At 53.7% G+C, this 13879-nt stretch overlaps 1 protein-coding gene across 3 annotated transcripts in view; it reads left to right on the top strand.

The window, feature by feature from the left end:
* LTBP2 (latent transforming growth factor beta binding protein 2) overlaps window positions 1-13879 on the top strand; it is a 75377-nt gene that overhangs the window by 35015 nt on the left and 26483 nt on the right. For all 3 annotated transcript variants that reach the window (XM_086614015.1, XM_086614014.1, XM_086614012.1), the window contains 5 exons: window positions 169-339; window positions 1948-2148; window positions 2522-2790; window positions 4350-4452; window positions 13472-13546. In XM_086614015.1, coding sequence (XP_086470141.1) covers window positions 169-339; window positions 1948-2148; window positions 2522-2790; window positions 4350-4452; window positions 13472-13546 — 819 coding nt within the window. The remainder of the gene's footprint in view (window positions 1-168; window positions 340-1947; window positions 2149-2521; window positions 2791-4349; window positions 4453-13471; window positions 13547-13879) is intronic.

The following is a 13879-nucleotide window of genomic DNA, read 5'->3' as shown; positions in this document are numbered from 1 at the left end:
GATGCTGGAGCAGAGGACAGGCTGGAGTGAAAGAGGGGCAAGGAGAGACACTGCCCCGGGGAGAGACACAGACCCCTCCTTGCTCTGGGAATGCTTTGGAGCTCGAGCTGCAGATTACCAGCCCCCTGGCCCAGGGACACTGTTTAGCCCTGTCCTTTTCTTTCATAGGGGCCAATCTGACAGAGAAGATCAGGAAGATAAAAATTGTCTTCACACCCACCATCTGCAGACAGACATGCCGAAGCGGGCGCTGCTACAACAGCTGCGAGAAAGGAGACACCACCACTCTCTATAGCCAAGGCGGGCACGACCACGATCCCAAGTCTGGCTTCCGCATCTGTGAGCGCCCTGAGGCCCCCAGCCTATCTTGCCTGCTTCACCACTCTCCTCCTTCTGCCTTTCCTGCCTGTACAGATTGAGGGCTTGGGCTGCTATAGGCATGTGAGGAGATAGCCTCTCCCAATGCCTCGGAAAATGTCTCCTGGGGTCTTTGGGGCTTACTCCACCTCTGTCTCTGGGGGAGGAGGTCAGACCTTGCCTCATTGCTCTCTTTCCTGGGCAAGCAACTTCTGTTTCCATTCCACCCCAGGTAGTGGTGGGGAAGCGTGTGTTTGAGTCAGGCCTGCAGCCAAACCTCACCACCCCCTCCTTCTCAGAGCCAGCTCATTGCTTTCTTTGGCATCTAGTCTTGGGGCTGACTTTCATCACCTAATTTCCTCCTGTTCTCTCCCTTCCCTCACGTGGCAGCCGGGAGAGCTGGCTGCAGGTTGCAAGCTGTTCCTATAAACAGGGCTGCTGAAACCTCTGCTCGCCTTTCAGAGCTGCTGAGCTTGCTCATCAGGTCACTAGGATACCCAGCTGTGGGTTGGGCATATCTTGGAGCCAGCTGATGGGAGCAGCCCACAGGACCCCATGGAAGTCATCCTCTGAAAGCCTCTGTAACTCTCAAGTTCATCTAACACTGAGAGAGTGCAAAGTCTGGTTGTAGTGGACACCAACTGATACAGGGTTCATGGGGATTTCTGCCTAGATCCCAGTCCAAAGATGTGTCTCCTCCCCCCAAAACTGGTTGCTGGGGTTGAGCAAATGAACTCAGAGCAGAGTGGGAGCTCATCCCCTGGGATGAACCTAACAAGCCATCCTGGGATGTGCCGCAGCAGTGTCTCGTCTCGTGCTGAAGTGAGTCAGGATGATCTGTCAGGAAATCCCGTGCCTTGCCTGAGTGTCATTCCACTCAGAGACGCTCTGGGTTGCTCCAAGCATCTGATGAGGCCAGAAAAGACATGACTTCGGTTTCATCTGGGAATTCTTTTTCCGAGCCTGTGCAGACAAATTGCTCCCAATTCTTTTGTCCCACTCCAAGCTTCTCCCACTTGAGCTGCTGGCAAGGCCAGGGCTGGCCGGAAGACAGGCTCTGAGGACATGGCTCTTTGCCCGTTCTTTCCTTCTGCTTCTCCCATCCACACTGAGCTCCCTTCTGGGCTGGGAGTAAAAGCCCTGCCAAGTGGGGAGGGGGCAATGAAGAAGAGAAGGAATTGTGCTGACTCGGCCACACCTGGCTGCTGCAACTCCTGCCCCACTCTGAGGGATCCTGCTGTGCCAGCAATACCACCTTGGCCCTGGGGGGCTGCCCAACAGGGTATGGGTGCCCCAGGCTGGCCATGGCCCCAGAGCCCAAGGAAGGGCTCATCATCTTCAACCCATGACTCCAACCCTGAGCAGAGCTCGGGGAGGACCCCGGTTTCTCCACCTGTTGCCTGCTGGATGGAGGTGCAGAGCAGGGACCTCGGTCTGCCTCCAGGCTGCCAGTGCTGATCCCAGCCGGGTGCTGGGTCTGCTCTTTGGGCACCGTGGCCCAGATCCAGCCACCTGGCCTCCCCCAGCCACCTCTTGGCTAGAGACAGTGGCTCAGTTTCTCTGCTAAGCAGACCTCTCTTTGCCTTGTAGACTTCTGCCAAATCCCCTGCCTGAACGGAGGGCGCTGTGTGGGCCGGGATGAATGCTGGTGCCCCTCCAACTCCACGGGGAAGTTTTGCCACTTGCCAGCTCCCTCTCTGGAAAAGAAGCAAGGAGGGAGAGCCCCAAAGACCCCGGCCGGCGGCTCCATGAAGCACTCCACCTACACTTTGCCCTTGTCCAACCAGCTAGGTGAGCATGACTGGTGGCTCCAGACCCCACATTTCCCTCATACTTCTGAGTTTTCCTACTTGAGTGCTCCTCAGATCTTCATTAACAGGCCTGAGGAGGCCGCTACCTCTTTATGCTTGCCTTTTCAGGCCAGGTTGTTAGAAAAGCGGTTCCCTTAGTTTCTGAAGGGCTCAGGTTGCTGGGGAAAGTTTTTGGTAGGTTTGTGCTGTTTTGGGGCCAGAGTAGTATTTTCCCTTAGATGTAACCTTCCTCTAGGTTTCCTGGTGGAGTCAGTCTACCTCTCCTCCCTTGTGCCTTTGTTGATGACAAGACGGTCTTCGGGTGCCAAATTGTTGCCACATTGTCACAACTGTGGTATAAACTCATCTTCCAGCTTCCCTAAACCCTTCCCTGGTGAACGTCCACATCAACCACCCTCCAGAAGCCACTGTGCAGATTCACCAGGTGGCCAGGGTGAGGGGTGACACAGAGATGCCGGAGGAGAACAGCGTGGAGGCAGTCCTGGTGCCTCAGCTGGCTGCTGAGCCCTGGTACATCTACGCACAAGGGAATGGCAACAGCATTGCCACAGAGAGCGGTCGGCAGCAGCAGAGAGCCCCAGTGCTGATGGGAAGGTGCTTTCGAGAGGCTCTCCACGGGCAGGTAAGGGGTCACCTGTCAAGTGGTGGAGCATGCGCGTGGAGATACGTTTCTTGTTCTGGGATACGGGTGCATTTGCTTACGGAGCAGGGAGGGTGGCCTTTCACTACGTGAAGCTCCTCAGCATCAGCATGGGCATCACCCAAGTGCCGTGGGCATGGGCAGCTATGTGTTAGTCCTTGGGAAGAAAATCCCTTGTTTTGGCCAGACAGGGAGACCTCGCTGTTTTGCACTGCGCAGGCTGTGCCCTGGGGCAGCACAGCCCAGACTTGATGGCTTTCACACACAGTCTCGTTTAAAGAGGGTGCCCTATTTATAGCAACATTTACAGCCACGCTTTGCGATTATTGTAGGAAACGTATAAAATATAGGAAAATTCCTTTCCCTCTCAGACAGTAAATGAAAGTCTGATTTCCATGGAACGACGCCTTCCTGGGCAGCTCGGTCGGGGCTTGGGAAGCAAACGCACGTGAGGGGCTTTCTCACCCCTGTCCTGCAGTCATCGTAATTTCTTATTTTGTCTTTCCCCATATGTTTCTCTTGCGTCACTGGAAAAGCATTGGAGGTTTTTGGCACCCACAGGAACACCTGTGAGCTCCCTTGGAGCAGCTCATGCTCAGCAAGACCCCCAGCTGGACGTCCTGGGACTCTGGCCCCTCCCCGCTGCTCCCCAGCCCTTTCTGGGGGGGCCACTCCTGATTCCCACCCCGTTCTTCAGTTGCTCTCATCCAAGCCATTTCTAGTGGGATACGTTCTCAGCAAAAATAAAGGAGACCAGACCCTGGGGCTGGAAAAGCCCTGCTCCTCCATGGGGAGATGGCAGCTCTGTGTCCTTTTTGCCCCTGGGAGCAGATGATGGTGCACAGAGATGCTCGTGGATGGCTGTGGGAGATGCTCTGGTGAGGGGGGCGGCGGGGAGTACCCTTGCTGTGCTCACACCTCACCCAGCCGGGGTGATGCCGTGCCCGGGAGAGAGGGCGAGGAGCCCGGCGGGAAGCACTTGCTTTTCGTCGCTCAGCCGCAGCCCAGTCGGTCGGTATGCGAGCGCTGGGCAGGCGGCCACGCACGCTTGGCCGGAGTCCAGCCCCGCGGCAGCTCCACTCTAATGGGGAAGCCTGTAATCCAGAGGGCCTTGCCGGGCGTGGGGGGGGCGAGGGGGGCAGGAAGGAGAGACTCATTGAGCAGAGGAAAGTGCCTGGCCGCAAGCTCCCCACCAGGCTGGTCGGGTGCGCCCAATTTGCTGGCTCATCAGCCAGGCGCAGGGCTGATGTGGGGCCTTTGCCGGGTGATATCATCTCTAATTTGTCTCCTGCTCTGTTTGATGTCCCCTTCCCCTCTGAGGGGTGCAGTTGAGGGAGTCTGATATTTTTCTCTCTGCACAACCATTTACTGTCTTAAACTACATCCCCGGTCCTGCCACATCCCAGTGGGGAGCATTGCCAGGAGAGCGTGACAGCCTCTGACACTGAACTGTTGTCCCCTGCACTGGCCAGTCGCTGCGCATGGGCACGTGTCCCCTCCTTGTCCCGCAGAAGCCTGATCCTCTGGTCCTCTCTCCACAGTGCACCAACCCCCTGCCAGGGCTGACCAAGCTGGAGGACTGCTGCGGCAGCGTGGGGCTCTTCTGGGGTGTGGACTGGTGCCTGGCCTGTCCCCCCCGGCCAGGTGAGTGCTGCTGACGCCGGGGATGGCGCGAGGTACCGCCCGCACTCTCGCTGCCTCACACTGCCAAGGAGGCATGGAGCAGAGCCACATGTCCCATTCCATGTGGCTCTCCTTTGCCCAAGGCCCTTGGGGATGGGCAGCATGTCCAGGGCAGCACGTGGGGCCATGCCTGCTCTGCTGCTGCAGTAGGAGTGCTCTGATTAGGGTGCTGCCCCAGGCTCATCGCTTTCTTCCCAAACCACCCCTGTGAAACCCTGGTGCAGCCAGTGGCTCCCGCCATGCCAGCCCTGCTTGGAGGGAGAAACAGGAAAAGAGTGGCCGTGGGTTTAGGAGGTGCAGACCTAGATCGGTGGAGGAGGCTACAGACTCAGCCCTATAGAGTTACGGGCTTGCTCCGGGCCCGACACGGGCTTGGCAGGGGCTCTGGAAATAACACTACATCAAACAATTGGCAGGAGTGCACCCGGGGTCCATTCCAGGGGCATGGGCGTCCAGCCCTGTTTCTGCTGTGCTCAGGAGCCGGACAGGCCGATCCAGTGGGAGACAGGGATTCCTCGACCACGTTGCTCGGGGTGCTCTGTGACGGGCACGGCCCCTTGCGCCACAGCCCCTCTCCCATGTTGCAGTGGAGGGGCTGTGCTGAAGGACTCCTGGCTAGAGGGAGGCAGCCCCACCAGCAGCTGGTGTTGACCAGGTCCGCTGCAGGGCAAGGTGCACATATCCAAAGCAACATGTGTGTGGAGCTGCTCACCTCTCCCCTGCCCTACCTGCATGCCCCCTTTCATCACTGCCTGGCTGCTTGTTCACATGCCTTCACGGCATTGAAGGACTAAAGTAAACAGACCCCACGGTCCAGGAGGCTTGAACCCTGAGGAGAGCAGAGGTACCCAAGGTGGCAGGTTTTGTGCAATCAAGTGTGATGTTGATGCCTTCTAGCTCTGCACACAGGCTGTCCCGCTCGCTCACACGCACGCTCCCAAGAGCTATGTGCATCTCGTTGTCCTCCCTCGATTCGGTTCCTCCTCAGCCAGGGGTAGAACCGGCTGAAGCCAAATTCCTTGCAATCACAGACGAGGTTGTCAGCATCCTGGAACTCAGCACAGATCTGGGGAGCTCTGATTGCTGTCATCTTCCTGCTCTGCACGGCTCTGCTATGGCCCTGGGCCACACTGCTGTTTGCTTGCCCTCATCTGTCTGTGTGCCAGCCCCAGGGGAGCCTCAGGCGCATGCAGTATGTGGGCAACCACAAGGTCTCCAGGTTCAGCACAAACAAGGAAATGCCCCACACAGACGTCAGCCCCCTCCTCTTCATCCCCAACCTTCACATCCCGGTCACAGCTTTCTCCTCTCCATCTCACAGCTGTCTCCCTGTTACTCCCCCTGTCTCTCTGTGATCCCCCATTAGGAAGTGGTGGGGCCACTTAACACTTCAGTCATGCTGCAGGTGACTGCAGAATCTCTGCACCTCCTTTCTATTTCTCTATGCCAGGGTGCTAGATATCACTTAGTGGCTAGAGCTGCAGCAGTGCTTGCTCTGCTGGACTTAGATAATAGAAATGTTTAGGTTGGAAAAGACTTTTAAGTTCATCAAGTCCAACCATTCACCTAGCACTGCCAAGTCCACCACTAAACCGTGTCCCTAAGTACCACATCTGCACGTCTTTTAAATACCTCCAGGGATGGTGACTCAACCACTTCCCAGGGCAGCCTGATGTGTCTCTAATCACAGGCTTCCAAGACATGAAAACAGGCACAAAATGCGCCCATGTGCTCCTTGCAGTCAGCCAGGCGGTAGAGCAAATGCACTTAAGAAACGTCTACTAGCTGCCAGCAGGTCTGACTTCTACAGCTCAGCATGTGCCCTATGTCCCAGCAGCAGCTGAAACTCAAGGGAGGTTGTCGCTGCTGGTCTTCACTGAGTGGACAGATGCTTGTCTGCCTTTTTTTCTGATTAATTTCATGAGGATATGAAAAATGTATCCTTGTGGGTCTTCTGTCTTCCTGTGCCACAAGGTAATCCCATTCTTAGTCCCTCTGTCTTTGGGTGATAAAGTTCCCCCTTGGAGACCAAATGGCTCTTGTTGATTTTGGCAGGAATTCGGACTAGTTGAAGGGGCTGTTTTCATCCTCTTTAATCATGTGCAAGTATGTTCCTCCTTTAGCTACCTCCGATTGACTGCCCCATAACCAGCCCCCCATGCAGGAGACCACACAGTGCAAGCAAGTGAAGGGAGCTGCAAGACAGACACTCCATGGAGGCAGCCTAAGAGAGCCCAGCCATTGTGAAGCAAGAAGCCCAGGCAGCTGGTATGCTTTTCTCTGGCATGCTGTCTTCACAGACAAGGGATCTCACCCCAGACAGTAACCAGTCCTTTCTCCATGATCTTACTGCTGTAAAGGAGCCACCAAGCGCTGTGACCTGCCATTGCCCTGTGCCTCTTCTGACAGGGCTCCCAGGTCCACGCCTGTCCCGTGTGAAGGTATCGCTCCACATGGTTCCTGCCTGTAGACCACGTCCCACACTCACATCCCCTCTGTCTCCTGATCTTTCTGGCCTGTCTTGTGCTCACTCAAAGTCACTGGGCTGTAGTTCAGTGACCTGATGTCTTGTGCACAGAGATAACATGTCCAGTGGATATTTCCAGCTTTCTTCTTGGCACTGTGGTCTTCGGAGAGAACTTCTCCTTGCACTTATGTGTCCCGGAGAGGCGTGCACCAGAGCAGACTTGACAGCACTGGGAATTTAATTCCAGCAACCAGAGACAGAAATGGCAGAAGCTATTTCAGTGTAAACACTTATGAATGTACAGAAGTGCAGCCAGGCAAGAGCTAGACAAATGGAGAACTTGTTTGGATTGACTGTCTGCCCGAGACACTGATTGTTAGTAGAGTCTGGATACGTCCGAACGTCTCCGTCGACTGCAGCTTTCATGTTTGGTACGTGTTTGTGTGCGGAAAGACATCAGAGGAGAAGAAGAATCGGAGGCAGGCATCTGTCCGAGTGAACCCGCCGTGACCAATCCCTGCTATTTTTTGTGGTTTTCCCAGCATCAGAAAAGCCGAGGCACTTGAATGCTTTGTCTGCATCCTAAGGAGGCTATCTTAAAAGATGGATTCAGAATTAAGGTAGAGGTGGAGTTGACCTGGCCAGGACTCTGTAGCAGGTGTTACATTAGTCTCAGAGGTTTCCTTAGGCTCTGCTCAGGCTTTTGGCTGCCTGGTTTGCTACTAGGAGGGTGTATATTGTTAGGCCCCTTCAGACAAGTGGCGCAGAGATATTCAAGCAGGCTGTAGTAGAAGTTGCTGGGAATTTGCTGTTGCTTATGTAAGTGAGAGCTGAAGATGGGATCAGGCAGCCTGAGGAGAAAGGGGAGAGCCTTACTCCATGAGCTGTTGTGGCAAAGGCTGTCACCCAACCTGTGAAAGAAAGAGATGAGCCAGAGGCAGGGCCCTGGAGAGTGGCAGGACACCTGCACGCTGTTGTGCAGCTGCGGTCCTTCAGCTCTGACCGGAGATGTCTGGATGAAATGTGCTGCGCTGCAAGATAGGATGAATCAGATGGAGACATCCAGTGACCCTCCTGGGTCTTTAGTACTCCGAGGAGGTGCTGGAGCACACACTGAAAGGCTAGAACAGAGAGGTAGGAGGATATGGGAGCTGGGAGGTAAAACTCATAGAACGCTGATAGAGGGAAAAGCGAATCAGAGGCTGAGGAAGCAGCTGATGGAGAGACACTTGGATGTGGCTGGGAGGAAGCCCAAGGACCAGCAGGGTATTTGAGCAGTGCTGGTGAGGAAGCTGCACTGAAGCAATGTCCTAACGCGGGGCAGGCTCAGAATGCAAGGCTAGTAGCAGACACGCTGCTGGGCAGAGCTACTCCTGCTTACCTGCCAGACCATATACTATTTTAGGGTGTACAGTGGTCTGTGGAGAAGAACAAGGTCAAGAGATGGTCCATGGAAATTAAAACCAGTAAGACCCAAGCTGCAGGTCGACACAGACATCAGGGAGGGTGTGGATTGGGACACTGGTTTCCCTGAAGCCTTGGCCCTCCTCAGTCATGTGAGGATAAAGGAAACTGGTAGCGGAGAGTGTTTTCTGAAGGCAAGGCGAGGCGATCTGCCTGGAAGTGGGTCACGGTCCTCCCCTTCCACCTCCTCCTTGTCCTTGAGACCACACAGCTCTGTGACCAGCAGTGCTCCAGAAGAAGCCCATACCGGTGATGGACACCCTCTTCCTTACTGCACAGGAGCTACAAGTCTCACCTTTCTGTGGGGATTTGGGAGACTTTCTGGCTGCAGCAGTAAACCTGCATCTTCCAGGTGCTGTTTTTTCACTGCCCGCTGTCCCTTATTTCAGGCTGCAGTCGCCCTGAGCGTGGGCTGGACTATGCACCCACCGGCTGTGCTCACTGCAGATCTTCCTGGGCTGCTTTCTCTCCTCCTGCCTATGGGTGTTAACTGTATTAAGAAACAAGTCTTTGAAGGCTATTGTTTTGTTTTTATTCCCACTCCCCGTGTTTTTTCAAGTTTTTTGTCCTAGAGAGAAGTCTGAATTTCACTGGAAAGTTGGATATTGTAATGTCTGGTTTGGCGTCCGCAGCACTCCCCAAGCAGACCTCCCACCACGAGAGGGGTGGCAGCTCACCCATGGAGCCGTCATCAGAAACGCCAAGCGGCTCCGCAAGCTGCACGCTGCCCTGCGCTGTGCCTGCAGGCATTGAAACCACTACAGGAAGCTCCTGGAAAATCAGCCCCCTGGTCTGCTCTTGTTGTGATCAGATCAAGGAAGAATATAGGGGAAAAAAAAACTGGAAACATGGGAAGAAAGCTATAGAGGGGCTGGTTCTGCTACCATGCACCACAGGGAGTCTGTCCAGGACAGTAAAGAAGGGCTGGAGGTGGGGAAAGAAGCTGAAACGTCTGGAGGTTGTGGCAGTACCACAGAGAGCAATACCTGGGGAAGCACAGCATTTTCAGGACTGCCTTGTTATGCAGAGTGCTTGTTTTTGCCCATCATTCATGTGCAGCATCGTGGTCTTGGCACACAGCAGTACAGTGTCACAAAAGTGGGTTTTTTTAGGTACAGAGGTATCTTGTACCAGCTGGAAGCCACTGTGGGAGCACAATGAGGTTCTGTCTGTTGAAATTACCCCAAAGGCCAACAGTAATTACTGGAATCTTTTTTTACCTTCAAGCTTCTTTTTCACCTTCAAGACCTTTATTGACCATGAGTAGAGCAGAGAGCTGATTCATACTGCACATCAGTGCTGGTGCATGCCCTCCCCACCCCTGCTGCCATAGCCTTTGTTGGGGCATTGGAGAAAGTCTTGCAGGAGCCTGCCTACCATAGACCACCTGGAGGAGAGTGGTCATGACAGATGAACTGAAGGACTTGTGTCCTTCTCCTCTTGTCCATTCTACCTGGGAACTCAGTTTATCCCCACAGCCAGAGGGATAAAGCATCTTCAATATGTTTTCTCTCTGGAAGCTGCTGTGTGGTTGGAGTTGCTCTGCTCTTCTGCCTTTGAGTTCAGCAGCTGAAGTCCTCTCTGCAGCAGAGGCTGATCATCTCTGCTTCACACTAAGCTAGAATGAGGTTTGACTGTGTCCACCAGCCCCACCATTCCAGGTGCCACAAGACTATATACACTGGCTCCTTTCATTTCCCACATGCTGGAAAACCTGGGGCAAGCAGAAGCACCACAGCCACTCTCGTGACTGCACACACTGTGCCCACTGCAGGCACGGGGAGATGCCCGGTGTCCAGCCAAGACTGGGGTTCTTCTGTGAAGCTGGTCCAGGGTCTCCAGAAATGTCTGTGAGTCCTGAAAGTGGCAAGGCAAGATTTCTCAGAGTGATAATGCCTTTTGTATGATAAATGGAAAGAGTTCAAAGAAGTGGGCTAGCTTTCAGCAGCCAAGCATTTCCTCACTTCTCATCTGACCGCAGGCTCGCCTTTTCCCCTTTTAACAGTGATATTGGCTGGCCTAAGGCGATGTATTATCTCACCCTATGAACCTTGCCTCACTCAGGCCCTTGTGGCTACCACCACTAGAAGTGGTTTCTTTCCACTTTACCATCAGCCTGAGCTTCTTCATCCCATCTTCAGACGGAGTTTGGGGAGCCAGGGCCCTTGGGGAATGCCTCATCTCCTGAGAAGTGACAAGACAACTTCTAAAGTGTGCCTGGCTGCTTAAAGATCATCCTGCTAGGCTGCAGCATCCCCCTGCCTGATTTCTGTGCAGTCGCTTCCCTTCTCATTCTGCTGTGCTCGAGTATTGTTCTAGCTGGGGACAAAGGTGCTGGTGGGAGTCCTGGGTGGTGGCTGCTTCCTGCTCACCTTCTCTTTTCTGGATCTGTGAGCTTATTGCACGTGGGCTGTGAGCCCACGACGATGGGGACGCGTGTTGCCTGCAGAGCTTGCAGAAAGCAGCACAGGATGGTGGCATGAAGCAGAGCTGGTGGGGCTGATGAGGAGGGGACGCTGCAGGGAGCCAAGGGAGAGTCCTGGGGTGCAAGTACCTGGTGAGAACATCGCTTCGGTGCAGTGCCTATGGTGCTGAAGTGCCCGGGAGGTGAGGCTCTGGAATCACACGTTCAGCAAGCCTGAAATCCCTCTGCGTGACAGATGCAGCTCAGCTGCTCCGTCTCCAGCCTCAGGCTCCAGGAGAACCCCTTCCTGGAGAGGGAGTAGACAGAGAGACAGACACAGGAGGCTGGGACCCTTCCGGCTGTGGATACTGACAGATTCCTGCCCTCTCCCATCATCAGATCAGCAGTACAGTGTCACCTTTGCTGTGTTCCTGAAGAATAGCCTCCAAACCAGTCTCTCACTCCTACCGGCTGCATGGGAGAGAGGTGGATGTTGGTCCCCTTTGCAGCAAATTCAGGTGTCCTAGGCTGTTTTTTCAGGGGTTTTTGGCCATCACTGCTATAGTCGGCAACATCAGAGCTCATGGAAGGAAATGGTCCTCTGCTCGAGTAACCAAGTACAAAGCTGAGAGTTAATAGCTTACATCCTCCTGCAGCCACACACTGTCTTCCCTTGCAGCCAGGTCCTGGCAGAAAGAGAGCAGCCTCCGTCCAGTACTTCAGAAACTGTCTTGGTTCCCCTTGGTACAGAGAGATCTGCTCGCATTACATTACGGTTATTCTTTCCAAGGAATGTGTGCTGCTTTGCAAAATTAAGACGTTTGTCCGCAGCCTCACAAGTGTTTTGCTGCAGTAACGAGCTGCAGGTTTCTACAGGCTGGAGTCAGGCGAGTGCTGAGGTGGCACGAGACTTGCATACTCACTCCCTATCACTGGTATTTTGTGCCTTGCCCTCTCCCCAGCGGCATTTGGCGGAGGGATGCTGCAGGATCTGTTTCTCTGCAAAGGCTTTTAGAAGAGGGAGTGGAGCTCTGACACATATCGTCACGGTTTGATCTCCAGCATGCTTGGCTCCCCGTTGAAGGGCTCGTACATAACGATGCTGCTTCATTTGAGCATCTGTTATCACGTCATGCTGAGGCTGACAGATGCTTCCAAGCACAGTTAATGCCCGTCGGCAGCCCCAAGCCCACAGGCTGCCGTGTGGTGTGTCCCAGAATCCCATGAGGGTGCTGAGCCTGGAGCCTGTGAGCCAGAGGTTGTTTTTTTCCTTCCCAGAAGGTTGGAAATGTACCCAGCGATTCCCAGTGTCACCAGCAAGCCCCTCACCCCTAACAGCCAGATATTTGTAAGTATCTCCTGCTTACAATTAATGACTGAACTGAAGAGGGTGAATAGATTTTTCATCTTTCATCAGCCGCTGAGGATCTCTCTGCACCCAGAAAACCTTGTAGCTTCATTCAGTGCACCTGGGGAAACCAGGCTTGCTATTCTCCTTCCTGCCACAGGCTGCTGAATAGCTTCTTGTTCTCCCGTCTTATATTTCCCAAGTGCCTTTCTCCTGGGAGGCTCGTCCCTAACTTTTGCCTTTCAAGAAGTGCCCTAGAATGGCTTTAAACTGCATTATAGGGTCAACGTGTCCAGGACAAAGAGTTACGGACACGGCTGTTCTCTGCTCCCAGCACATTGTTTGTATTCTTAACCTTTGCAGGCTCTTTCTGACCATCTCCTGCTGCGAGGATGGTCTCAATTTGTGCCTGGTTCTCGAAAGCTGCAATGCGTTAGGAATTTGCCAGATCTCTGATACAGCTATTGCCATGGAGGGCTTTCCACGTGTGGCACTGGGGTGTGAGCTACTGATGCCAGGCAGGAGGAATTCGAGCAGTGGGAATACGGCTGGACAGTCGCTTAGCTGTTACACACACTTCTTGTTTCCAAGCATATGGTTCAGAAAATTAAAAATAAACCCCACCCTGGGAAAATCCCATCCAGAGACAAAGCATCCTTCTTCTTACCCCACCCCGTGCTTACTCACTTCCCAACCCGCTACCTCCTGGATTCCCTTTCCCTTGCTCCAAAATACGGTGACTAAATTTGGCCTCTATGGAATTTATGGGCCACATTTTACTTGCTTTAAAAAAATTTGGAGGCATTTAATTGTGTGGGTTATAGGCCATTTTGAAATCCACAAAACTATTTTAAGCAGCAATTTGAATTTTTTTTTATGAGAGTGATCAGGGCAGGAAATCACATGCAGTAAAAAAGGGGGAAAATGTAATAAGCAGGCCCTGGGCTGTTCTTTCAGCATCTCGTCAAGGACCTCTGTCATTCCTTTCACTCAGATCCGCCTTGTGATGTGCCACCTGGCTACTCAAGCTGGCCTGGGAGAAGCCGAGGTGACACAGTGATAGATATGAAGCACTGGCAGCACCTGTGGGTCACCAGGCTGGCACCTGCCAAGCAGCAGAAAATGCTGCTTGGGAGATGTGGCTGCTCCCACTGTTTCCTCTGCCCTGGGAGTCATCAGAGGTCTATCCAAGGCAGACCTAGAGACCCTCTCCCCTCTGCAAGGAGGGCAGAGAGAAGGTAGAGCGCTGATGGTTGGCTCTACTGCCAACGTCCCACACTGTTTACTGTCTTTCCAGCGCACCCTGTGATTGAGAACGGGCAGGTGGAGTGTCCCCAGGGATACAAGAGGCTGAACCGGAGCCACTGCCAAGGTAAGGATGCTGCTTTCGTATCTCTCTCTCCTTCCATCCACTGTCAGAGTTGTAATTATCTACACAAGTAAAATACAATTATCTAACTCCCTGATACAGATCTGCAAAGAATGCGACTTATAAAAATCTCTGTGCTTTCATCAGGAGTGAGAGAAAACCAGGTCGCACTGGGCTACGCGGCTCAGCTGATAAGCATAGTCAGGCATGGTTGGGCCAGCACAAAAAAACTCACCTGTTAAGTCTTACTGAGCCAGTAAGGACCTGTGTGGCTGCTCTGCTAAGTGTGAATGTAAAAACACTTCTGTAGTCTGTAGCAACAGAAATTCCATGCCC

This window comes from Tauraco erythrolophus, chromosome 6 (genome assembly GCF_009769465.1).
Source record: "Tauraco erythrolophus isolate bTauEry1 chromosome 6, bTauEry1.pri, whole genome shotgun sequence".
Classification (NCBI taxonomy): Eukaryota; Metazoa; Chordata; class Aves; order Musophagiformes; family Musophagidae; genus Tauraco; species Tauraco erythrolophus.
The sequence above is the reverse complement of the archived record's forward strand: the minus strand, read 5'-3'. Positions and strand labels throughout refer to the sequence as shown.